General features: G+C 43.0%; 2 protein-coding genes across 8 annotated transcripts in view; one reads left to right on the plus strand and one right to left on the minus strand.

Moving 5' to 3' along the window:
- Window positions 1-3,203, plus strand: part of LOC113586098 (adhesion G-protein coupled receptor D2) — a 54,714-nt gene extending 51,511 nt beyond the window's left edge. For 6 of the 7 annotated variants that reach the window (XM_027023975.2, XM_027023979.2, XM_035523168.1 and 3 more), the window contains one exon: window positions 1,670-3,203. In XM_027023975.2, coding sequence (XP_026879776.2) covers window positions 1,670-1,792 — 123 coding nt within the window. In that variant the 3' untranslated portion in view covers window positions 1,793-3,203. The remainder of the gene's footprint in view (window positions 1-1,669) is intronic. The other variant, XM_027023978.2, reaches the window with a different exon arrangement.
- The window catches only part of nr5a2 (nuclear receptor subfamily 5, group A, member 2), a 45,576-nt gene continuing 22,878 nt past the window's right edge, over window positions 2,530-25,227 (minus strand). The window contains exons 6-7 of the mRNA XM_027023982.2: window positions 20,539-20,686; window positions 2,530-5,411 (exon numbers count right to left, since the gene is read on the minus strand). Of these exons, the coding sequence (XP_026879783.1) occupies window positions 5,164-5,411; window positions 20,539-20,686 (396 nt within the window). The 3' untranslated portion in view covers window positions 2,530-5,163. The remainder of the gene's footprint in view (window positions 5,412-20,538; window positions 20,687-25,227) is intronic.

Raw genomic sequence — 25,227 nt, forward strand, 5'->3', positions numbered from 1 at the left:
CTGAAAATGTCTCATTTTAAATATCTCAAATGTTCCATGAGATTGCAAGAGAAATTAAATGTATTATTTGACATGTCCATTTTATTTTGAAATGTTCATATTTGCACTTTGCAGCAAGGGTGCTGCACTTGTGCGCTTGGTTCCCAATCATATAAATTGGTGGATCATTACAGATCAGCCAGTCACCCAAACAGTTCGGACAAAAGGTCATTTTTTCACGCTTGATTGGCAGTTTGAACTGAGCATTTAGTCTTGTGCAATTATGCCCTCATATCACAGAACTTTAATCACTTTTACAAAGATGCCCAGGTAAAGATGAGTGGGAAAATAGAGTTTTTGAAGACTGAACGTGACCATTTTAACAGAACGACATGTTTGAATTAGATGCTCCAGCGCTGGCTCTAAATTGATTTCTGAAGTGGTTGTTTGTGGGGGTTTTCAATCGGACGTAACCTTGAGTCGTTTTTTTTTTATTTATGGAAGGTCTGTAGGATTTAAGTGCCAGTATAGCATGAAGAAGCTGAATACATAGGCTTCGTTTTCTCTCTGTCTTTTTGTCCTGATTTTAAAATTGAAAATTCTGCTTCTAAAGTTGTACTATTGTCCAGCTAATTAATGGAATGCTGAGAGCGAGGTCCAGGTGCTTAATTTTTTTTCCTCTTTTCTAATGACTAATAAGGATAGCAAATACAGATTAGTGCTTTTGGGGTTCGTCTTTTTATATAAACCTATGCATAATACATGCATTTAAATGAAAGGACTGTGACCTTGGCTGTAGTTCATTTCAAATCCCCTGCATTTGTTTTGCATGTGGAGGTTAGGTTTAGCATAACAATCAAAGTGATTCTGTTTAAAATGCACCTATTAATTCTTACATTTCAAATGTTTAAAAGTCTGGATTGGAATAATAGTTCTGAGATACTCCAAAAGTTTATTTTGAACTAACAATTTAACCACTTACTTGGACTGTATTTTCTTTGACATGTGCTTTGCTAACTCTTTGCTGGAACTTCCATTTTGCTGACTTGCTTAAACTTATACTTCCTTCAAGCAGTATACTTAGTAAATATACGTAAAGTTCTTTACCTTCTTGTGACTCTAGCCATGAAGTTGGCTAGAATTTGGGGCTCCTACCTCATCGTTACACTGCCTTTGTTCAGTCTCTAGCACAGCAGGGTGGCTCTCAAAATGGAGGGCCTTACTAAATCTTGTGGCTCTGTCAGTCCCGAGCTTCAGCTCGATAAAGCTGAAACAGATGTTTCTGTGCCCACTCCTGTACTATTTTTGACTGACTGCATCTGAGTGGCATCTTCTTTCTCTAGGCTGAGAGCCATCCGATCCTTTGTGTCTCAGTTCCTGAACAACGGCCAAAAAATAAACAACCGGAGCAAAGTAATTTGTGCCTGTGTGAACAGCTTGCGCCTTATACATGGTCTTGATTTTAAAAAGCACAGCACTTGGTATAGCTTTCACACAGGCTTGCTTTGAATGTCTTGTGTCCCTAGGCTCTTCTATTTACTGTTACTTTTCAAAGACTTGCTCATACAGCCAAAGGCTCGTGCTGTTGAGGGGATCTATTTATTTATTTATTTATTTTTGTAGCTTTTCCTTATTTAACTAAATACAGAATGCAACATCCTCATTTTCATGAGTGATTTTCCTCTTTTAGGAGCAGCCTCTGGGGGGTGTAGCAGATTCATGCAGTCTCCATGTTCCCATGGACGCTGAGCTGATGTCCTGCCCAGCGTTAAGCTCATCTCGACAGCAGCACAGTGGTTTGGAGCGCTGCTGATACTCTTTTGTTTTGTAGCTGACATACATTTTGTGTCAAGTGTGAACCGTATTTGTCCAGTTTTTCCATGTGCCCATTGTAAAGCCTCACAAATTTTGTCCTTGTTGTACAAATGATCAGAGACAACACACCCTGAAACACAACACTGTATATATGGGGTAAAGCACTGTAAATAATGCTATTTCATGCAAATTAATATATTCCCACAGTTTCCTTTGTATTTAAAAACAAAATTGCAAAGGTTCAGGACTGAAACCCTTTGCTTTGCAATATTAGAAATAATTTCCTGTATACTTGCCATTGAGCTGCAATTTATTTAAAACAAAAACAAAAAACTTTAAATAATTCATATTTAAATTTATCAAAATGTAATAACTTACTTTATTTAGGATATGAGCAAGTTCTAGCCTTTTCATAAGTTCTCATTTCTGTCCCAACCATGTACTTTTTGATTAGCGCAAAATTAGTCAGAAAATCTTTACAATGTACGTATTTAGTTTTTATATTTTCACTGATTATTTTTTGATGTTTCTTCTAACACTTTCCATATTTATTTCAAATTAATACCTTGAAATTATTTTACCCAATAGACATTACCCAATATACTTGTTTGGTTATATTGTTAATAACAGTAGCGCTGTCTTGAATTTGTTTTATTTCTAAGTACATTTGCTGAATGTTTCTCTACCTCTTTACTATCTACACCTCTGTAAGGGCAGAATAAGGAAATAATGAAATGATTTGCAATACTAGTTTATTGAAATATGAGGGCTAGAATTCACCAAAAGGAAACGCTGTGACAGAACCTGGCTCAGGCTATGGCATCCAGGGCTTGTAAAATAGCTCCCGAACTCAATGCTCAGAGGTTTCTAAGCATACAGGGCAGCTGCAAAACTTCAGAGGGGAATTGTATAGTAATGAAGGGCAGATAGCAGTTTTAGGTTTAAGATTGTCTGTGTTCACATGCATTGAATTTATAACAAATGGAGGATATATTTTATATTGCCACTAAACCCACGAAGACTGGTTGTATTGGCTTAAAACAAACAAACAAAAACTACATAAATAAATAAAGAAAAAAAAGGCAAGAATTTGAAATATATGACTGTGTAACTTCTGGATTTAAATATGCAAATAGAAGGGAATATGTGTATTTCTTGGTACATCCTATTGAGCAAACACTGTTTTAGCATTCTGATTCTTGTAGAAAATTTACTTCATTTTACACTGGTTTGTGAGACACAATCCATCAAATGTCATGAGTAGATGTGGGACAAGTTTTGTAAGCTAAAAACATTTTTTTTTTTAATACAAAGGTGATTAAACGTAAGGGAATTATAATGCTAACATGTAAAAGACATTTTATTTTTGTGTGCATTTGAAAATTCAATAAATGTGATAACCATGGTAATTATTTTAATTAATGACTGAAACGAACATTAAGTGGTGATATTGATTATTGTCCCAACACTAATCACGACCCAACATTTATGTAAGACATCCAGAGCCTTCCAGCAGGCCATATGGAATGCCACACTGATCAATAGATGAAGATAAAAGCTCAGAGCTGTTGTCCATTCATTGTGATGCAGAACAGGTAATTACAGGTCAAAGGACTGATGCTGTCTTTGGTATAGAACACACAGAACTGATGGAAATGTGTTTTAAACCATATTGTAGAAGGCGGTGCAATGGTCAGTCACCCCACTTGAGTACAGCTCTCATAATTTTACAGTGGTGAGATGAACAGAGGTTTAATGGATCATTTTGTGGCTCCTCAACTGTATCTTGTATATACATTTTTGAAAACATGCTTTAGTAAACAAACACATTGTATATGACCTCCTCCTGCTTTAAACACACAATGGTGAAACCAGGACTCAATAAATTATGTTTATCTTTAAGCTTAACCAGTGACATACATTTAGAAAGCAGAACATAAAATCATGTTCTACAAAATAAAACTGACAGAATAATGCAAGCACAATCAGCGAAAAATTGATCAATAGACCAAAAAGTTTGAAACACAAATATTAAGTGAGATTCCTTTCTGATTTTAGTGTCTCACGACATAATTAAGTACTGGTCAAGATTAAAACTGTACACACACAAAACAAAAAACAAACAATAACAAAAACAAACATTTTTCTTTTTTAGAAGAAATCATTGCTTTGCAATTTACCTCACCTCCAATTTACATCACAGTTCTCTCCCACATGACCACATGAATGTAAACACCTCTTGTCTCTTCTTAATTGTATTACATTAATACTTAATATATATATACTTTTTTATTTTACATGTTATAGTTCACATCAGCACAGTTAGCTAGCATGGTGATGAAATAAGGCAAGACTCACATAACTGTGACATCACAAATTCATAATACTGATAGTTAAGGTTGGTGTCTTTTTTTTTCTTTTCGTTTGTTCTGCAGCAGGCTTTGGTCTTGTTTTGACTGAGGCAGTATATCTTCCACTTTGCTCTGGAACCATGTATTCCAACTTCTGATGGGAGGAGGAGCTTAAGAGGAAGATAATCATCTTCTGTTTTCCCTCCATAACCAAACTGGTAAAACCATGTTGGCAAACTGAACTATGCAATAACTAATTAATGAAAACACGGTTGTTTGTTTAAAGATAAAAGTTCATAAATTGATTTTTTGTGAGGGAAGAATTTGGCATATATTAGCATCTTGAGTAAAAAGAAGAAATGCCTGCCATTCTAAAAGATACATACAGTTTGTCAGTGTTTCCTCTTATGTCTTGATGCACATTTTTTGGTGAGGGGCTGCAAACTAGTCTCAAAGCAAAGCAAGATGCCATCCGATGCAGTTCACCTCATACCACAAAACAACCTCTGCCGTGACTTGTGTGCCTTAAAACAGACATTAGGGGGCCATTTGGCTGAGTCTAAATTGAAATACAGGTCCAATGCTGGCAAATGAGTTTAATTCTTAGAGGAGGTGTCACAGTCTTATCTTAAACCCTCCAGCTTGTCTTAGTGAAAGTTAGTTCAGCTGCTCATGAAACCACATGATGAGTGATACTCGCACTTAGAGATCAAAAGTCATTATATCACAGTTTGTTTTGTTTGATTTTCTGTTTGATTGTGGGTTGGGGGTGGAGGACGGTCCCTGCCAAACTCATTTTCAAGTGTTCATTTATTCTACTTTTCCCTGTTTGGACCAAACCACGGAATCAACATGAACCATGCAGGACACCATAAAGATACCACGGAGTCATGGTGTGAGGCCTCTGTCTGAGTGTCTGGAGGCTCTGGTGGCTGACGGCGCTCAACTGGAAGGGCACCGCTGGGATCGGCGGGCATGGCTTGCTGGGTTGCTGTACGTCCTCGTTCACCCACGACTTTCAGGCACGTTTCGCATGCAGCATCTCGATGAGCAGGTTGTTGCAGGGAACGTCGCCATTCAGGTGCTTGTAGTAGAGGTACTCCTCCGCCTGCAGACTAATGGCCCGGATCTCAGGTAGCCGCAGAAGCAGCTGGCCGAACTTGTCCGTCTGCTGAGGGTAGTTGCACATGACATAGTCCAGCAGTGCTGCGTTGACTTGCTCCTGGACGCTCTCCACAAGGTGGAAGTTCTCCAGGTTCTTCACGTCTGGAGAGAGGAGAGACACACTAAACGGTTATGGCACAAGCCAGCTAGGAAGGAGACGGGTCATATGAAATGCATGAATGTGCGCTCATCTTGGGCTCTGTTCCCTTTTTTTCAACTCTGATTTTTCTCAGGAGATATGGCGTGAAAAGGGAATCAAGTGGGGGAAAGAGATCTCTAGGGACGTACTGCCGAAGAGAACGTGAATTATGCACATGCATGGAGGCCTTGTAGTAGTATAGCTATTAGTCCCACAAAACACAAAAACAGACATGAAATGTAAGTCCTTCTCAAGCAGATATCTCAGAATTACTATATAGATGTTGATATCTCTAAATTAATCTCTCTAAATTGCATGATTGGGAAATGTGTTTTTGTGATTAAAATGACTATAAATCAGCTGCATAGCAACATTACTGTTTTTATATAAAATCTTACAATGAGGAGAATATCTGACATTGGTAGCAAACAGCATGTATTCTGTAGCGTCACATGAAGGTCTACCTGGATAAATGGCTGGCGGTTTAATGTATGAGGCACTAATGAATCCCTGGTGAGTGGCTAAATTTAATCGGGTTGCAGGGGCTGTGCACCATGTGATCTTTTATTAATTTCTTTGACCTGGGGTTGAGTGGAAGCATGACCGTTACTGCACCCCTTCACTGCGCACAGACGGCCCAGGTCCCTGCGCCCTCCCCCGACACCTCCCAGCCACTGTGAAAGGAGCCGGACCTGCCCGGCCAGGGCTAATGAGGCAGCTGGCTGTCCGCTCTCCCTCCCCAAAAAATAATCTCGACTGGCTCAGCCGCCGGATATAGGGGCGGGAGGGTGTAACGGGTGTGGGGGTGGTGTTACAGCAGCGTGTAATGAGGTCTGTAGAACGAGCTGTGAGTCCTTCATGGCTCCAGCGAAGATGTTCTCCCTGACCCCTGGGTGACACCGGTGGGCAAGCTCAGGACAAGGCGAAGGAGGGAAGGGGGAGGGGTCCGCCTGGAGATTACTAATTACAAAGCTCCTGCTCCACCCCTGCGATTTTAGTCCCGGCCCCCCCAAAAAGGTAAACAAACTATGCTTTGTAGCCCTGTCACTTTTTTTTTTTTTTGCCTTTTGAATGGCCGGGTGCAGAAGGCACTTGTTCAAGCCACGTTTAGAAAGAGCACAGCACAGAAAGTCGGTCCGAATGTCCGTTACGGCAAACCAGGCCTGTGATAGCAGGTGGAGGCTGGAGGTGAAGCAGCTCCTGATGAGCAAACTCCAGCCCTCGCTGTTCACATAAGCCAGCTCACTGCTCTCATTAAACCCACTGGTTAAGAGGACTGCATGTAAAATGTTACCATGGTTTCACAGCTCAAATTTCTCAGGCTATGTGATGAATGGAAAAAAAAGGGAGGGAGGGAGGGGGGGGATGAGGACTGAACTACAGAGATTTCCAAACTAATTAAAGAAAAATGATACAAAAAAAAAAAGATCAATTTTAATTGCTAATTATTGTGAGAGTGCTTTTGAACATGAAAAAAATGGAAGGGGGGGAAGGGGTCTTTAAAACCACAAATGATCGATGACTTGATCTCTTCTCCCATATGTGAGAAGTCAGGCTACAGAAAGAGAGAGAATCACTATTTGTTTAATTTATCCACAGCAAGAAACGTGCAATCATGCACTGCTGACAGCAAAAGAAATATGGAGGGAGAGAAAAGGCAGCATTTACCATTCAGTCAGGTCAAAGCATTGCACGGTAAGCACTCTTATCTTCTATCTCGACGTTTAGTCACTGTGGGACTAATTATGAACTTTTTTACTTGAGACAGCCTCAGTGTGCAGCACGGCTGTACAGACACTCGCCTGCAGACCCTTAGGTTCTGTGCAATACATTGTTCATTTCACTGGCGATCATGCCAGACGACCCTACACATCCATTCACCACCCCCATCTACCTCCTTTCACCAGGATCTTTTTTGTCTTTCTTGTTTTAATTAGAAAGGATTTTCCCAGTGGAAAAAAGATCCAAAAGGGATTCGGGAATTCACCCCAGCTATGCCAACAAGCCCTCGTTGGGGCTGATATAAATATAATCACATGTGTAGTACCACGAATCCAAATGTATTGTAAACATCCAAACCACGTGATGTTATGACTGGATGCGCTTCTAAAAAAATATATCACTACTGGAACATTAAAAGATATAAAATTACATTCTTTGTTTAGTTATGATCCATTATTATTCGTTGCCCCCACTACAACCAAGGTGTATTGATTTCATTTTACTGGTATGCATATTGAAAATGAAGATACACTTGGGTATGGATTTTCACATCTAATAGTTTAATCAATGACCAATTAAATCATAACATGAAATTTGAAAGGCAAATGATGAATCTACTGACATGTGCAGGAGGATGCTGTCATTAAGCATTGACAGACTTCCTCTCAGAGCAAATCAGCACCAAGCCTAATCGAAAAACATGCTGTTTGGCAGCACGGCAGTGAAACGTAACAGGCTTAACACTGTCGGGATGGGCCTGCCTGTTTGTGTGTTTGGCATGTGGGCCTACATTACAGTGTCCTTTGTGTGTGTTTAAAGCTCCTGCATGTGACCACTGCAGAGTTCAAAGGGCAAGGTGCACCTTGGGTTTTCTCTACACTTTTGCTTTGCAGCTCGCTGTAACCACGCGCCATCACTCTTGTTCATCATTAACCCAAGTGCCAGGCACACACCAATTAGAAAGCGGGGCGGTGCTGCCGCTGCCCTCTGGCCTAGAGTCAGGATGGGGAGGCCCACCACTACCCCGTCTGACACACCGCAGCCTGAACGGGACCACGGTCAATGTCCACCTGCTCACCTTCCAACAATATTTACTCAAATGCTGAATCAAGCTTTTTCTTTTGCTTATTGGTTGATACTGGAAAGAAAAAGAAGATATTAGTGAGTGCATGTTCTAAAAATATGTTGAGAGGTTGAGCTGAAATAGTAATGTGTATTTCAATGCCATGCCGTAGGTAAACTACTTGTGAGTGTCTGTAACTGTTACTTGACAATGCCCTTACCAGATCCCTCTTAATCTTATCATTCTTTGTGTATCTTTTACCTCCTGCTTATTAACAACTACTAGATGATGTTCATAAACCTTGTCCACCAGCCATTTGATCTCAGCACCACTCCCACACCACCTACTTCTTCCAGTTCCATGTTTGAAGTGGAACCTCCAGTATGTAGCTCTTAAAATTTTACAGCCACAAAAAGCTACAGCTGTAGACTGTCACAAAATTCTGCTTTAGTTCTCTATTTCTCAAGAGGAGCATTACTGAATGTTTTAAACTGAATACTAATAATATGCTAATATCACCTTGTGTAAATGTCATTACCTGTCCTAACTAAACATGGCACCCATATTAGTTTGTCTGCTGGTCAAATCATCCCAATCTGAAAAGTGGCTTTAACACTGAAAGCAGCTGTTCATTATGAGCATGAAGCCAGGTGTCCGCAGGTCATCTTTTTGTCAAACAAACTTTCATTCCCTCCTTATCTCTCTCTCTCTCTCACCCACTCACTCACTCACTCACTCTCCATTTCCCTCTCTCTCTGTGTTAATGATGCATATCAATGACTCAAGCTCTTCCCTCCTTTCTCGAAGGGATGTTCCTTCTAACTACGCTGTGAAAAGCCAGAAGGAAAGCACTGGCAGAATAAAGCATGAAGGCTCAATCTGCTACTCCCTGGTCAAAGTGGCCCACTGGGCCCGGAGAGGCCAACTCTATGAGAGAGAATTAAACAGGACAGCTCCAGCTGGGGATGCATTAAGTCAAAAACTCTGCCCGGCGCTGCTGGGTTAAGCAGGTAGGAGAGGCGTCCCAGTCGCCCAAGGATGGGTTTGATTTCGCTTGCCACAGAGGTGGGGGCAAAATCCTGGGGCTTCAGGTGGGGGGTTGATTGCTGGTGGAGCGAGAAAAATGCCTTAGGTATGATGAAATAAACACAAGAAACTTGGGCAAGCCCTTCTTTTAATAAACACTGGCTGTGAGGTGTGTAGCCTCCTCTCAAGAAGGGGAAACATATTGGCATCTGGTTATTCATCCCTAGCCTGACTTGAGTATTAAGTGCTACATGCTGCGTGAATAATTGCTATATAATTTATGTTGGTATTAAATTGCAGACATTTGTATAGAGACTTCAGGCACAGAAAGCAATATAGGAATATCATTATTATTTCCTTATGTATCTGGTAACCAGTGGAGAAAAAGCTCTACTTGCCTCTCAGTTCCCTCTGCACAGATGGACCTTTGACCGTGCTTTCCACTTTAGACATAAGGCTGGTGCAAAGAAAATACTACCAGAACCGCCCAGGCTCAGAAGGAAAAGCTCCCTGCATGGTTCTGGCTGGCTGGCAGCGCGGGACTGTGTGCAACAAGCTTGTGGCCCTCTCTTGCTCTCGCAACTCCACCAATTCCTCCACAGTGAAGTGGTGAGAAACTGGAACTTGGACGAACTAGGACTGGAAAAGACTGGGATGAAGGAAGAGGGTAATGATGGTGCAGCTGGTTCAGATCAGAGACCAAAGGGAATGCTACACGATATAAGAACGGGAGGGGTAGGGCTGGGAATGAACACATCAGTGTTCCTGAGAAGGATGAAGATACAATGTATCTGCTGGGTTTGTTTTTTATTTGTGTTTATCCGGCTGTTCGAAGCAGTAATCTGAAATCTCTCTCTCTCTCTCTCTCTCTCTCTCTCTCTCTCTCTCTCTCTCTCTCTCTCTCTCTCTCTCTCTCTCTCTCTCTCTCTCTCTCTCTCTCTCTCTCTCTCTCTCTCTCTCTCTCTCTCTCTCTCTCTCTCTCTCTCTCTCTCTCTCTCTCTCCACCTCAGTGCTAACCCTCTGGAGGGTCTAGTTTACATTCAGCCCACTTTCACACCCTCTAATTGCATGCACACAAGAATGAAGGGGTACGTCAAAAGCTTCTTGTTTATAATAACGTGACAGAAAATCATTAGGGGGTCAAGTACCCGCACATCTCCCCCTAAAGTCCTGGAGCAGCCCAAACACCGCCCATAGAAACCACAAACCTAATGAGGTCATTAAAGGCAACCTCCCATCAATATCTTTTTTCTTATTATTTTCCCCTCTTTTTGACAAATTTAAATTAATAATTCACCAGAGTGCCTGGGGATGTATATTTTGTGAGTGAAGGACAGTAAATCCATATCAAGATTCCACCCCTCTCCCTCCCTGACACACACACACTCAGATTCTATGTTACTTCTATCCTCCTTTCTTGTTGGACTATTGAATGTTGCTTGAGCTGACTGAAGAACCAGATCTTTTGCATCTCTCCAAAATGCGCCCTCCTCTCTGAGAGCCGGGAGGCCAGGCAGGGGTGTAACTTATTCCACCATGTTAGTAGCTTGTACTCTCTAGTATCTCATGAGTAATATAGCCTGACATGTTTGTAAGATGCCTGTCAAAGCTAGGCTAATTTATGTTGCTGCAGACTGTACGTTTTCTGCAAATCTGTTAATAGGAGGAAAATGACATCTAACTTCCTTATTACGACACAGAATGCCACAGGTGACATTACATATTAGATATGAGAAATTACACAATATGCATAATTAATTCAGCACACTTTTCATTTACTACAGTGTATCAAAGCCCTGAAAGCTCAACAAGAGAAGCCAGAGTCCTGGTTATCAATTATTTTCCTTTTCTCAACTGGCAAAATTGGCATAGTGTTACTGAGAGAGTACTAGTTGCATGCACAGCTGTACTGGATGATTATTAGGTGCCAACAGAATGTAAACCAATTAGCAAACTCTCCAAATGGGAACTAAACACAAAACAGCAGTAATTAGGTAAATGGTTTAAAAATGAGATTGTAACATATTTAAGAAATAAAATTTTCAAAACTAAAACTGCCATTCGGTACTGAAAACAAAGGCCAATAGGCATAAAAATTAAGTTACATATTGTTAAGTAACATTTATTTTCTAGACCATATTTCTACAACTGCAGTTAATCCAAAGTACTGTACAACAATGAGAGACAATAGACAAAACAATATTTCATAGCACATATGCGGTCGGTGAAATAAGTATTGAACATGTCACCAATTTTCTAAGTAAATGTATTTCTAAAGGTGCTATTGACATGCAATTCTCACCAGATGTTGGTAACAACCCACCCAATCCACACATGCAAAGAAATCAAACCATAGATGTCTATAAATTATGTGTAATAATGAGAAATGACACAGGGAAAAAGTATTGAACACGCTTTCTGAAATTTATTTAATACTTCTTACAATAGCCTTTGTTGGTGATGGCAGCTTCAAGACGTCTCCTGTGTGGAGAAACTAGTGGCATGCATTGCTCAGGTGTGATTTTTGGCCCATTCTTCCATATAAACACTCTTCAAATCCTGAAGGTTCCATGGGCTCCTTCTATGAACTCTGAGCTTTAGTTCCTTCCATAGATGTTCAGTTGGGTTCAGGTCAGGTGGTTGGCTGGGCCATTCTAGCAGCTTTATTTTCTTTCTCTGAATCCAGTGGAGAATTTCCTTGGCTGTGTGGTTGGGATCATTGTCTTGCTGAAATGTCCACCCTCGTTTCATCTTCATCGTCCTGGTAGATGGCAGCAGATTTTTATCAAGAATGTCTCGGTAAATTTGCCCATTCATCCTTCCTTCAATTATATGAAGCGTGTCAGTGCCGTCAGTGCTGAAAAACAGCCCCAAACCTTGATGTTCCCACCTCCAAACTTCACTGTTTTTGGGGTGATATACAGTGCCTTTTGACCTCCAAACATGGTGTGTATTATGGCATCCAAAGAGTTCAATTTTGGTCTCATCTGACCAGACTATATTCTCCCAGTATTTCACAGGCTTGTCTAAATGTTATTGAGCAAAGTTTAAACATGCTTCAACATGCTTTTTCTTCAGTAATGGAGTCTTGCAAGGTGAGCGTACATACAGGCCATGGAGGTTGAATGCATTACTTATTGTTTTCTTTGAAACAATTGTACCTGCTGATTCCAGGTCTTTCTGTAGCTCTCCACAGGTGGTCCTTGGCTTTTGGACAACTCTTCTGATCATTTCTTTTCACTCCTCTGTCTGAAATCTTGCAGAGAACACCTGGTCATGGCCGGTTTATGGTGCAATGATGTTCTTTCCACTTCTGGATTATGGCCAGAATAGTGCTCACTGGAATCTTCAGTAGTTTAGAAATTCTTCTGTAACCAATGCCATCAGTATGTTTTGCAACAATAAGGTTTCAAAGGTCTTGAGAGAGCTCACAGGTTCTACCCAATATGAGATGTTTATTGTGTGGAACCTTGGTAATGAGACACCTTTTTATAGGCTATCAGTTGAACCAGTTGATATTAATTTGCACTAAGTGGCAGGATTGCTTTCTATTTACTGACAGATTTCAGCTGGTGTCATTCCATGTATTTTTGTACCTCTCTTTCTTCATGTGTTCAATACTTTTTCCCTGTGTCATTTCTCATTATTACACATAATTTATGGACATCTATGGTTTGATTTCTTTGCATGGATTTCTTTGTCTGGATTGGATGGGTTGTTACAGACATTGGGTGAGAATTTCATGTCAATAGCACCTTTAGAAATATATTTATTTAAAAAACTGATGACTTGTTCAATACTTATTTCACCCAGTGCATGTCATATTGTTTGTTTTGACATATATAGGTTCATCATGAATTTGTAAAACAAAGTATTTACTAGGTTTAATTGCATAATTAATTTAGTGTCAGTGTGTTATCCATACTTGGAGTGGCATTCCGTGTGAATAGGAATGGTCGTTTCTAAAAGAGCAATGGCAGGTGGGTGTGCATGCACTAAAACCACATTCCAACAGGAGCCTTACCAGAGGCACACACCTCAGCTCGACCTTTCTGAATGCCTTCCGTTCTTATGAGCCGCCTCCCACTAGCCTGTGCTAGGCTGAGCTGATATTTGAATGACCACTTATTTTTATAAGCGTCTCTAAAGAGTAAGCCCTCCAATGACCCCCCCGCCCCATATGGCACTTGCTGGACCCGGGCTCCCGGTTTAACGTTACAGGAAGACCTGATGATGTTGCATTTTTTCCAGTGGCAAGACAGTGCAAGCATTCCAAAGCTTTGTTGCTTTAAATAAACAGCAGTGTGGCTGCTCACATGGGGGAGGGGCCAGGGAAGGCCAAGAGGCGGGTGCTATAGCACCTGTCGGCTTGTTTGGGCCATGTGTCGAAGAGCCGGCTCTGGTTTCACAGGCCTGGGATCGGGCCAGGACTCCACTGTGAGGCGATCTCTGTGTGTGAAGGCAAAAATCACTTTGTGATGTCTTGTACTAGCGGCAGCAACGAGATGAATGCATTCAGCACCTTTCAGATTTTGGTGGTTTCACGTCAAAATGTCGTATAAAAATTACAGCTATGCAATTGTGATCTCACAGTATTTCTAGTTACTTTTTCTTTACATTACTTTTTCAGTAAAAATGGTGTTGGCTTTTAAATTAATGGACTATGTAGAATATCTTATTCAGTTTTGTAAACCAATGTGAGACCAGGCAGGCTAGACACTACACAGCTGCACATAATAATTCAAGCATCCTAGTCTTTACTGTAGTTCACTAATATTCAAAGCCTTAGGATATTGGTTAAGGAGGCTAACCCTACTGTTGTAACACTACTTTCCTTTAGAGAGCATACTGTGTCTATACAGCAGATTCTTTTAATCTGCAAAGATACAGTTTTCAAGCAAACAGCTGACCAGATGAATAATCATTTGTAAATGCATGGATCACTGCAAATGGTCTCATCTGCTCAGCTGTGTGGTCAGTGTATGCTTGACCTGCTTCCCCAGGGCTAGGAACTGCTGCTGCATGCTTTTTCTTCTTGTGAGACTGGGGGAGCTTTTTATGGACAACCATGGCACAGTAATCTTTCTATGGGATCGATTGAGAAATGACAAGTCAAATGCCCGGGGGGGGGGTGGGGGGTGGGGGGGGGGGGGGTTGGCGGAGGGCTGCGCTGAGCGCTTGTGTAACATGCTTATCTGTGTTTGAGCGCAGTGTTTAAATACTGGCAGCCACCTGATCGATAGAGCTCTCCCTACGGCAACCGGGATCTTCGCCCACAGCCCCAGAGAAGTGGGCCTGGGGAAGCCCTCCTGAAGACATGCTTTTTAATTGGCTGGGGCTGATCTGGTGGAGTTGGCTATGCGGCTCCCATGCCAGCGAGATTAGCATTACAGAGCACTGCCGTCCATGAGCTGCGCAAAACCTCCATCAGCTGCCACCCACATGTAAAAGAAAACAAACTAACAAAACTCCACGCACACGCAGGCGAAAACATCAACAACGGATGGAAAACACAAAGTGCTGTAGTGAATGCGAATAATAAACTTCTGCCCATTGATTGTGGGAGGAAACAAAAGGCTCGGGTATGTTTGTGTGGGCCGGAGCACGGCTCTCATGAATGTTTAAGGGCGCTTGGCTTTCACCACGGCTCCTCTTTAGCTCCCCCTCTTCAAGCGATTCCATCCCAGTTCAGGTGATGGACAGGATCCACGCTTTATTTTCATTTCAAATTTCCTCTGTGTAAAACGCACCTACACAATGCTTAAACTTCAACGGCGCATGCGACTGGAGGACCATATGGCCGTTAAGGATGACCTGCAGAGAAATGGAATGAAATGCAGAATTGGACACCATCCAAATTATTGATGTTGTTTTGGAATGCAGCTCGGCTGGGAGGTTTTCTTTTTTAAAAGGGGGGAGGAAAGTGATCGGCAGCGGCGCAACGATGTGCAAAAGCAGAAAACACGTCGGAGCTCCTGTGATTGATTTTTCCAGTGCAGGTATCAGTTAGGAAGCGGCTGACGTGTGGAGCAGGTCGCGGGGGCGGTCTGGCTGGCTAAGCAGCCCAGATGCGGGTCAGCCGCGTGGTATGCAGCCGCTAATAAAAGTTGCCCATTGATTTTCTGTAGTCGCTTGTAACTGTTAATGTTGATACATCAATAGCCAAAGGAAAGCACAGGGCTTAATAGGAGCCCGAGAATGTGGAGAGATGAGAAGGCCGGGTGCTAAATCACAGAATGTACCCCACCCAGATCGATAAGACAGTAACTGCAAGTGTCCCTCTGCTTTTCTAATGTTTTATAATAAACTGACAGCTTGTAATAAGGGTGTGGAGGAGCGGGGCAGAGCTGGAGAGGGCTGACACATACACCTCGTTGAGTCTATTCTAAATCGCATCATCTGGGGAAGAAGTGTGCCTTTTGTGAAAGTTTTGTGAGTAGTGACCTGTTAAGCACTTACTGCAGCATAGTCTGTAAGGCAACTACAAAACCTGGAGAGCTGAAGTAAACAGTGTCTTACTGTATTCCCATGGGAACAACAGATTGTACCCAGTTACCAATCTGCTGAGAAGAAAGGTCAAGACAGCTAGTATCAGTTGTTGAAGAGTATCACTATTGCTGTATTGTATACTGTATAGAAATAAAAGATGTATAGTTTGAAATGCCAGTATAGATGTGCATTTTACAAAGGAAGGCATCTAGTGAAATCAACACTGGGGTGGACCGCAGGTGGAGGACACGCGAATAGCTGTATTTAAAAGTGGGCAGCTCCTGACCTGACCAGCTCCTGACTTGTTTAACTGTTACAAAATGCCTTAAACACAGACTGGAGTTCCAGTTCCCAAACAAACATTCTCATTTATCTACACTCCCTATATTTAAGCCCAAAGCCCTAAGGTAGACATGTCTACACTTCTTATTTGGGATGTTTGTAGACCTACTGGATAACAGCACAAACATGTAATCAGGTTTAAATATATTTGCTATTTAAAGAAAACAGTCTAATGTGAAGTCATTGACACAGAACAAAAATAGGAGAAAGCTCAGGATGTAATGAATGTAGATTACAACAATAATGAATATGGGCTATGTGACATGTGGAAATCGGTGAGAGGAATATGGTGAGCATGCTCAAAGTGTGGCACAAGTCAGTGGGGTTAAAGGGAAAGTGGCACTGTTTAGCCAGCCTCCATGCCTTTAATGACCACAGCCGGCACTACTGCTCCGTGTAGTGGGCTGGGGAGCTTCTGCAGCTTTTAAAGCTTGATAAAGCCTGAAAGCCTCTTAGGGCTACTAATAAAGGTGGCGTGTGGCGGAGAGCCTCTCACCCGTCTGCCCGGGTTAGGCTGTTCATTTCTGCCATCTGTAATGTAGGGACAGTGAGCAAAACCAGCAAGTGCTGAATATTAGGGTCATTGCCGAGGACCACTAGAGCCTCCTCTCGTGATTTGTAAAATATCAGAACACTCAGAACTGATTGGAGGCTCTTCCATGTTTGCGTGCTATCCAAATGAATGTGTTTGTCCAAAACAATGAATACTTGCAGAGAGAGCGCAAGAACACGGACGTCAGATCAGCGCAAGGTCTGCTGCATATTGTCACAAATCATGGGAAATAAATATAAGCTTGACTTTCTACCCTCAGATTCCACCATAAACCTTTTTTCCCCCCAAGTAGGCACATGTACAGCTTCTCTCTCTCTCACTCTCTGAAATACACACACACACACACACACACACACACACACACACACACACACACACACACACACACACACACACACACACACACATAAACTTGCTTTATATGTGTATTGATTGGGCCTAGGTCTCACATCTTCCAAATGACTTACTGCCCGTCAGTGTCAAACTGCTTGGCTCACAAGAAAAACCTGCCCCTATTATCTTGCATTTAATTAAGACATAGCAGTAGTTTTATGCCCCATTATTTGGCCCCAGTCAGGGGTCTCTGAGGCGTAAATATTGAACCACTGCAGCCCTCAAATCTTAATCAATCCTGACCACTTCCAAATTATTTGGTCTGTTTCAGGAAATGAATATTTGTGCCAGTTATGAGGCAGCATGCATGCATTATCAATCTCTCTTCCCCTTTGCAGAAGGATTGATGCATCGATTCCAGCCAGGGAAATAAGGCAAAGATTGCTTAATTAGGCCATACCTATCTGGGAACTTTCTTTTTACCTTCTTCAAAGAGGAAAAAGCAGAAAATTCTTTCTCTAAATGAACAGCTCAAGGTAATGACAGTCTTTGGCAGGAGAAGCCTACCAGTCCAGAGGCTTACTGGAGAACCCCAAAGAAAAAATGCTAGATGCTCATTATTTTCCATAGTAAGCACTACTGAGGAGAATTCTAAACATGCCTGGTACAAGAATGTAGATTTTCAGAGGAGTTTATAAACTGCAACTATCCTTGAAATGCTCTACATGACATAGTTTATTGAGAACATCTCTCCCAAGAAACTATGGCAAACATCTAAAGATCTGTTTATTTAGACACTATTCACAAGCTATTATAAATATTCTCTTAGACTTTCCCTCTCAAAACATGGAAACCAGTTCAATTCTAGGAAAAGTCCTGTAGTGTAAATCTAGGTATGTTACTACAGTACAAAATCACTTGTGAGATTTTTCTGATAGTTGTGAATGTGAATTTGTCTGTCTTTTCGGGAGGTGCTGTTATCTGGAGCTCTGCCTACACATCCTTTCTCCTAGGGAAGCTGTGTTTCTTTGCCACACCTTCTCCTGATGAATCATGACAGAGCTGCCTTTCTTTGCAGCCTGTGTGGCAGTGGTTGGCCTTTGTTAGTGGACATGTAGCTGCTTTAGCCTTCTCTCATCCCATTTAAAGAGGGTCTTATACTGCTTTTAGCCACTCACAGACACACACACACAAACACACAAGAGCAGAACTCTAGTTACCAAGTGTATTCTTATCAGTCACATAGATAGTACATTTGTAAAGATGAAGGCACATAACTGTTTTCTACTATGTCCTTACACTCCCAAAGCAGACACCTTGGCAATGCATCGTTGTGGCGACAGCCCTGACGAGTAATCCCCACATCACTACCAACAGAGCATCACTCAGTCGCTCTTGAGGTGCAGGAAATCAATGCTCCTGCCACAATTATTAACCCATCGATAAAGCCCTCAGTCTTCAGCACACTCCATCGGCTTGAGCGACTGGGCCTCACGGAGGCTGGGCCAGAGAGATGCAATGGGAGCAAGCACAAAGTCAGCTGCCATCACTCCCGTCGACACCCTCGACCCATCTGAGGAGACAAGTGGCTGTTTGCGGATGAAGGCATGTCAATCCTCCTCTTCATCGACACTTACCTTTAAAATGAGCAACCCCCCACCCCCGCGGAGCCCCGTGCGACCAGACATTGACAGATCACAGACCTTCCAGAAGGCTGACAGAGGGCAGTGGCAGTTTAGTGCTATTCGGCAGGAACCAACAAGTCAGACCCTGGCAAATGTGCCTTTGATTTCCTTTAAAAGGTGTCATTTGTAAAAGCTTGTGCTTAGACTGGGCGAGAAGAGCCACTCAAATGAATTCATGCCCTGGAGGCTGAAGAAAGGTTTGCAGGGGGTTGGAGACACAAGAGTGTACACGAACCTGAACCTTCTCCAGCTGTGATTCACAAAAAGAGGCTGAATGACTTCTGTTGGTGACTCAGTACAGATATTTAGATAAGAAACCTGTCATATGGTGAACAGTCTTTGCTGCTGTTTCACCACTGATCTTATGGGAAGGGGCCACACTGAGATGTTCTCATTAAAATACTCTTAATCCAACATGAAACAGATCAAGACAGGGAGCAGGGATATTATATTGCTGCCTTAGGTGTCCATAAAATGTTAAGGTATTTTTGCACTTCATTTCATTAGCTCCCAATTAATTGGCTCATTAATAGCATCTGGCAAGGATCAGCTTGTGCACACGTGGGCACCGATGCCTCCTTCTCAGGATGATATTAATCAGCACAGTCCCTCATCTCTCGTTCACCTTCAGTCAGACAGATGAGCCGCTAGTCACTAGTCGCTAGCCGCTCGCCGCTAGCATGGGCCAGCGCCTGCGGCGATACACTCCCCTCAGGTGGGTGTTTCATTATGGATGATGTTTCCGCCAAATTATTTAGGCCTGGGACCCATCCCCCATCCAACAGCTAAGACCTCCGCCATGCAGCAGCCGCAACAACAACAACAAAGGCAGGCGTACGCCCCCAGTCCCAGTGGGCGGAGGAGCAATGGGAGCCTCTCGGCCTCTGTTAGGCACAGACATGGGGGGTGTGAGGAACCTTCTCAAGCTGCGGCGAGGGACCCGGCGGAACTGCCTGGAAGCGATCTGGCCGCACGCCACCGTGATCTGACGGCACCCAAACATGGAGTGGAGGGGGAAAAGACAACGGGACGGAGGCGGAGGCCGAAGGTATCAATACCTCCCATTCTGTTTCTTCTCCTTCTGCAGTGGGGAGGCACACTGATATGATAATGATGTTGCCATGCATGGACTGTGTTAATATTCAAGTGTTTTCTTATGGGGCCCTGTTTTTTTCTTAGTTTGGGCTTTGATGGTTGAGACCAGCATGTTTCCTGGGTTATGCTGAGATGGTTACCTTGACTTCAATGGCTTCATTAAAGTGTGATGGCTAGCTTAGGAGAGGCTGCAGATGAACACATGGCGCACTCAGAGGGCAGATAATTGATGCCCTTTGGGTTGCTGTTGAAAGAAGGGTTGAAGTGCAGGGTGAAATGGAGTGACTGTCATTGATGAACTCAGTCCTGACTTTCTAATTCCAATACAACTGATACAACTTTGGCCTTAGAAAATGTCATGTGGAGAATCCATGTCCTTGTGTTCTACTAAACCGACTGCATGCGATTTCTAAAATCAAGGGATCTTAAAAATAATTATACTACAACATTTAGGATTAAAACAAAGTAGCCCCCGAGACATAAGTGTTGAGGGAGGTACAGGCTGAGGGAGTGTTTTTTCCTGTTTTTCTCATAAATATTAGCCGCAAAATTGGTGGTGTTAGCTGGGGGTATAAGGCAGCGGGCAGAGACGCACACAACTAGCCGCAGTGTGCAGCTCCTCGCTTATCATCCAGCGCCGCCGAGGGCGGATGGCGCCTCCTGCATTATCCCAAGGTCCCCGAAGAACCTTGGAAGTGGGCGGCTGGGATCTGACCTACATCTGGCCCCCGTCCGGCCCTTGTATGGCCCCCGTCTGGCCTGGACCTTTTCTCTGTACTCACCCAGGCTGAACAGCACCAGGAACTTGAGGCAGACAAACTCCCTCTGGTCGAGCTGGAGGGAACGCAGCTTGCTCACCAGCTCCTGTGCGTGACTCAGGAGGTTGTTGAGGGTAGCCCCAGCTTGGGAGGCAATTAGGGCATAATCCACCTGCAGGAGAGGGGCAAAAGGGCACAGATGAGCTCTGTAAATTCCCACCACGGGCAGCCTGACACACAGCTCCACAACACATAGACTGCACTCACAGCCACTGCGTCCCTGTCACACATTATTTACGGAAAGGACATCCAAATATATTTCTCTATGAACAACTTTAAATGCATTTTGCATGTATTCGCAGGGCACAGACTGTGAAATCAAGGGTATTGATTCTTCAGATTCATTTTCAGCAGACGTCAGGCTGATGTGCTCAGTCCCTGCTTGCCAGAATCCTGTGCAGCATATTTGAATGCATGTTCTATATTACATAGAAATGCATAATAGGCTACTCTCTTTCTCTCTCACTCCTTCTCTCTCTTCACTGTAGTTTGTTTAAGGAAAATATTTGATTTCCCAGTCTACAAAATAACAGATTTGCTGGTCCAGAATCCCACCCTTTCAGTGGGAACAGCATCGTCTCCTGCAGCATAAATACTGCATATGTGAATATCCAATATCTTGGGCCCTTTAGTCCAGACCAAGCCTATATTACTCCTGTACCTCACAACCCTGACCCAACCAATAATCAGCCAGTCAGCACAGCCCTGTGCACTGTTAGCACTCTGTGTCTGTGTGTATGTGAGTGTGTGTGTGCATGCATGTGTGCATGTGGCAACATGTGTGTGTGCATGTGTGTGCGTGCTATCCAACACAACTCAGCACAGCAGGGACAGTGAGCAGCATGGGGTGTGTGTGATAATCAACATCAAAATGAACGGGGGGTGGGGGGAGCGGCACGTTTCTCCATCCCTAGTGTGCAGACCCTCAGGGGCCGGGGAGACGGGAGTGTGCGGGGCCCCTGGAGGTCCCCCAGGCTACCGTGCCCAGCCCTCCCCTTTCAGGTGCACTTAATATCTGCAGCAGAAGCAAATTTGTCTGGGAGGCAAGTCCTTAGCTGCCACTCACCGCAAGCCGGCCATATTAAATTTTTATATTTATTGACAATTCATTACCATAATTGACTGTGCCAGGGTTTCTTGAGGTAGGTAGACGGCTGGCCTCCTAAGTACAGGGAGGGCTCCCTTGGAGCTGGATTTGCAATTAAAAACGCGGGCGGATTGGAATTTATTTATTGTGTAAATATGATGAGCGGAATTTTTTAAGCCCAGTCTAGAGAATTCTCTGTTGCACATTTCTCACCAGCGGCCCCCCTCTGCAATCTTATATTTTCTCTGTTACTCCTTGATTCCATCCTTCTCTCATTCTATCTGTACATCTTGGCTTTTTTTTTATGAGTCAGTGAAAATCAACCCTACCCTAAGGTGTCAGCCTACTTCTATAAAATCAGCTGCACATGAAATAACATGGATGAATGGACTGTCTCGCAGCTACGACTAATCTGTTTAAATGTATTCAGTTACAGGGCTGCGAGTGCGCGCTCACACGTCTACGTGGCAACGTGTGCAATAAACAACATTCAGCGATATGCAAAAGAGTGCAACCTTTACAGCACCTCATTCTGAGCATTCTTTAATGACTTTTCCGTGGAATTCTAGGAGTTGGAGAGTGGGACAAGAAAAAACTCCTGAAGATATCTGATGCTGATGGAGACCTTGCTCTGCTCAGGGAACAGTGAGGATCTGTGTAGTGATGCCCTCCAATTTGGTCTGACATTATAGAGCTGTGACACTTCTTGATTGTGAGGAATGACAAATGTTCTGACTAGCTTCGATTCAGATTGCTCCCTTTAGATTGCGCTGAGGGAGTCTGCTTTTCAGGAGAGAGAAAGTGAGAGCGAGAGAGTGAGGAGGGGGATTAAAAGATGTGTGTGAAGCTATGTTCAAAACAGTGGGAGGGAGAGGTCTGGGCTCTCTAACATATTTGAAAGCCGTCCACGTAGTGTTGCGTGTCCCTGCGATATAGGGCTAATCCAGGACAGTGCTTCTCTGCTATAGCACATGACAGTGGAGAGCAACAACACATGGCTTGGTGAGAGACAATGAGAAAAAGCAGCAATACGCCCTTCTGACTATGTCTGAGTGTGTGTGTGTGTGTGTGTGTGTGTGTGTGTGTGTGTGTGTGTGTGTGTGTGTGTGTGTGTGTGTGTGTGAGTGTGTGAGAGAGAGAGAGACTGGGCTGTCACTCCTGGCCTGCTGTAGTATAATAGCACATAATGATCAGTGTGCATGTTACCTGATCCCCTCCCTACAGGCCATTTCAACACCAGCTGTTCATTAGCCAAAATATGCAAATGAGGCCTCTCTCTGCCACTCTCAGTCAGCCCCCACCAATCAAACCCAGAGAAACTAGTGACTATGTAGCCCTTGCTAATTAAACACACAGACTCTCTCAAACCTCATGGCAAATCCTTGTAGCATCAGCTTCTAAAGATAAAGAGAAGCCGATTGCCTGAAAATCCAGGCGTTGATGTATTGCCATTCCTACTTCACTGACAAAACGGAAGTGAAGCCCACCACGGAGACATGCTCATTAACACACTGGCTAGCAGCCCTATGCCTCCCAAGCTTTGCTGGCTTTCTTACCATAGCAGAACTGTAATGAATTCACCACCATTCAGCTGTTTACATGTTTTAATACATGCTTGGTAACCCATAAAACAGTGGTGAAGTAAATGCCAAGCAGCCTGCTGGCTCGTACAGGGGTGCCATTAAGGGGGAAAGTTAGAATGGTTCTGAAGGTCTGTGACTGACAGGGGCCCTAAATATCATTTGATTATTAAATGGTGGGTCCCAATGTGATATATTTTCATCGGGCTCAAAACCCCTGGGAATGCACCACTACTGAGTGGTGTTGATTCCAAAATTGCTAAAGCTGTGGTGTTCTTTGTTTGAACTTGAATCACCTTTTTATTCAGTAGGTGTTCTAGCCGGTTTGATAAATCATGATGAATCGTGCTTTGTATTACAGGTTAATTCTAATGTTAACGCTTGTGCTAATGTTAGCAAAATTTTCTCTGTGTGTAGGTTCATTCAAACATGGTTGTGTTTGCAGAAATTTTGCTCATCTTTGAAATGCTAGTACAGTCAAAGGCAAAGGAAGAACCATAGAAGCAAGGAAACTTCAGGATTCTTCACAACTAAGAATAGACTGGTTTGAATTATCTTGTTCATTTATTTTATTTTACTTTATTTTATTTTATTACTTTCAGACTTTTGAGTGAGGCCTTTTCCGTAGTCTGTATGTGTGTTGCCTGTGTTGTGCTTGAACGAATGTTTGTATTATCTGTATAGTCTGTGTGATTCAGACTACACACATATTCAGACTATGTTTGCATTCAGTGTTTCATTATTTCAATAACAACAGTGAAAAAAGGTATCTGAACTTTGTATTGCTCATATTTTTAGTTTAGTTTAGTTATATAGGCTAAAGACATTCTCATTTCCCATGTTTTATATACATCTGGTAGGAAACGGGTCCTGCAGTGTTATAGTGTGCCTCACATGCCTGTTGATAGTCCACTAATCATTATTTATAGCGGTAGACACAAAAAGCAGAAATTTCCCCTCCAGACAAACATTGCACTTGATATGGTAATGAGGTAAGCACTGATACTCCACTCGATATTATCAGCAAAACAATATAGTTATTGTTGTGCACTTTTTTGATTATGGTCGTTTGGATTCAGACGTGCTTCTTCTCTGATTGGAGCCTGCTCTTAATACAGTGAGTCTCTCTTCACCAGCTATAAGGAAGGAGCAGGGCTGATGAGGTCCTTTGGCTGTAGAGGCAGGCCATGCAGAACTCAACAATGCCTGAAGAAGAATGCCCGTCTCTCATTCCTCACACAGTATTCACACCGTCAACTGACCAACGATTGCACTCCACCATTTTCCTAACCAATGAAAATGTGGAAAGGAACACCTTTGGGGGCCCACTGTAGAGAACCATGCATGCCAAGACACAACCTAACGCACAGGGCTTCACTACCATCCCTCTGCCACACACACACACACACACACACACACACACACACACACACACACACACACACTCTCACTCACTCACTCACTCACTCACTCACTCACTCACTCACTCACTCACTCACTCACTCACTCACTCACTCACTCACTCACTCACTCACTCACTCACTCACTCTCTCTTTATGTGAGATTTAAGCTTGAGTTCAAACTGCCAGCCTTTTATTTGATTGTGAATCTTGAGAATACACTGCTTTTCAGGGCATGAAGAAAAGATGGAGTAGTTATGTGTGGTGGAATACAGCTGTCTGCCTAGTGGCTACACAGCTCTCTTCAACCAATCCCTCTCCCACTTTAATATTTATGATTCTATTGTTGAACATTTTGTTGAAGTTCATGTATTGGAGGGAGGAGGAAAAAATCTGATTAATAATTGAAATCACACATTCTACTGACAGACAGGCAGTGCTAAGGAGCATATTTAAAATGGCAATTTTAAACATTTTGAGTGGGACGCGCGTGTGTGTGTGTGTGTGTGAGGGAGAGAGAGAGAGAGAGAGAGTGCACGCTCTAGATGGAGAAAAAGGACCCCCTGCATTGAGAACTCCAGAGAAG

The sequence above is a fragment of the Electrophorus electricus genome, chromosome 26 (assembly GCF_013358815.1).
Source record: "Electrophorus electricus isolate fEleEle1 chromosome 26, fEleEle1.pri, whole genome shotgun sequence".
Lineage (NCBI taxonomy): Eukaryota > Metazoa > Chordata > Actinopteri > Gymnotiformes > Gymnotidae > Electrophorus > Electrophorus electricus.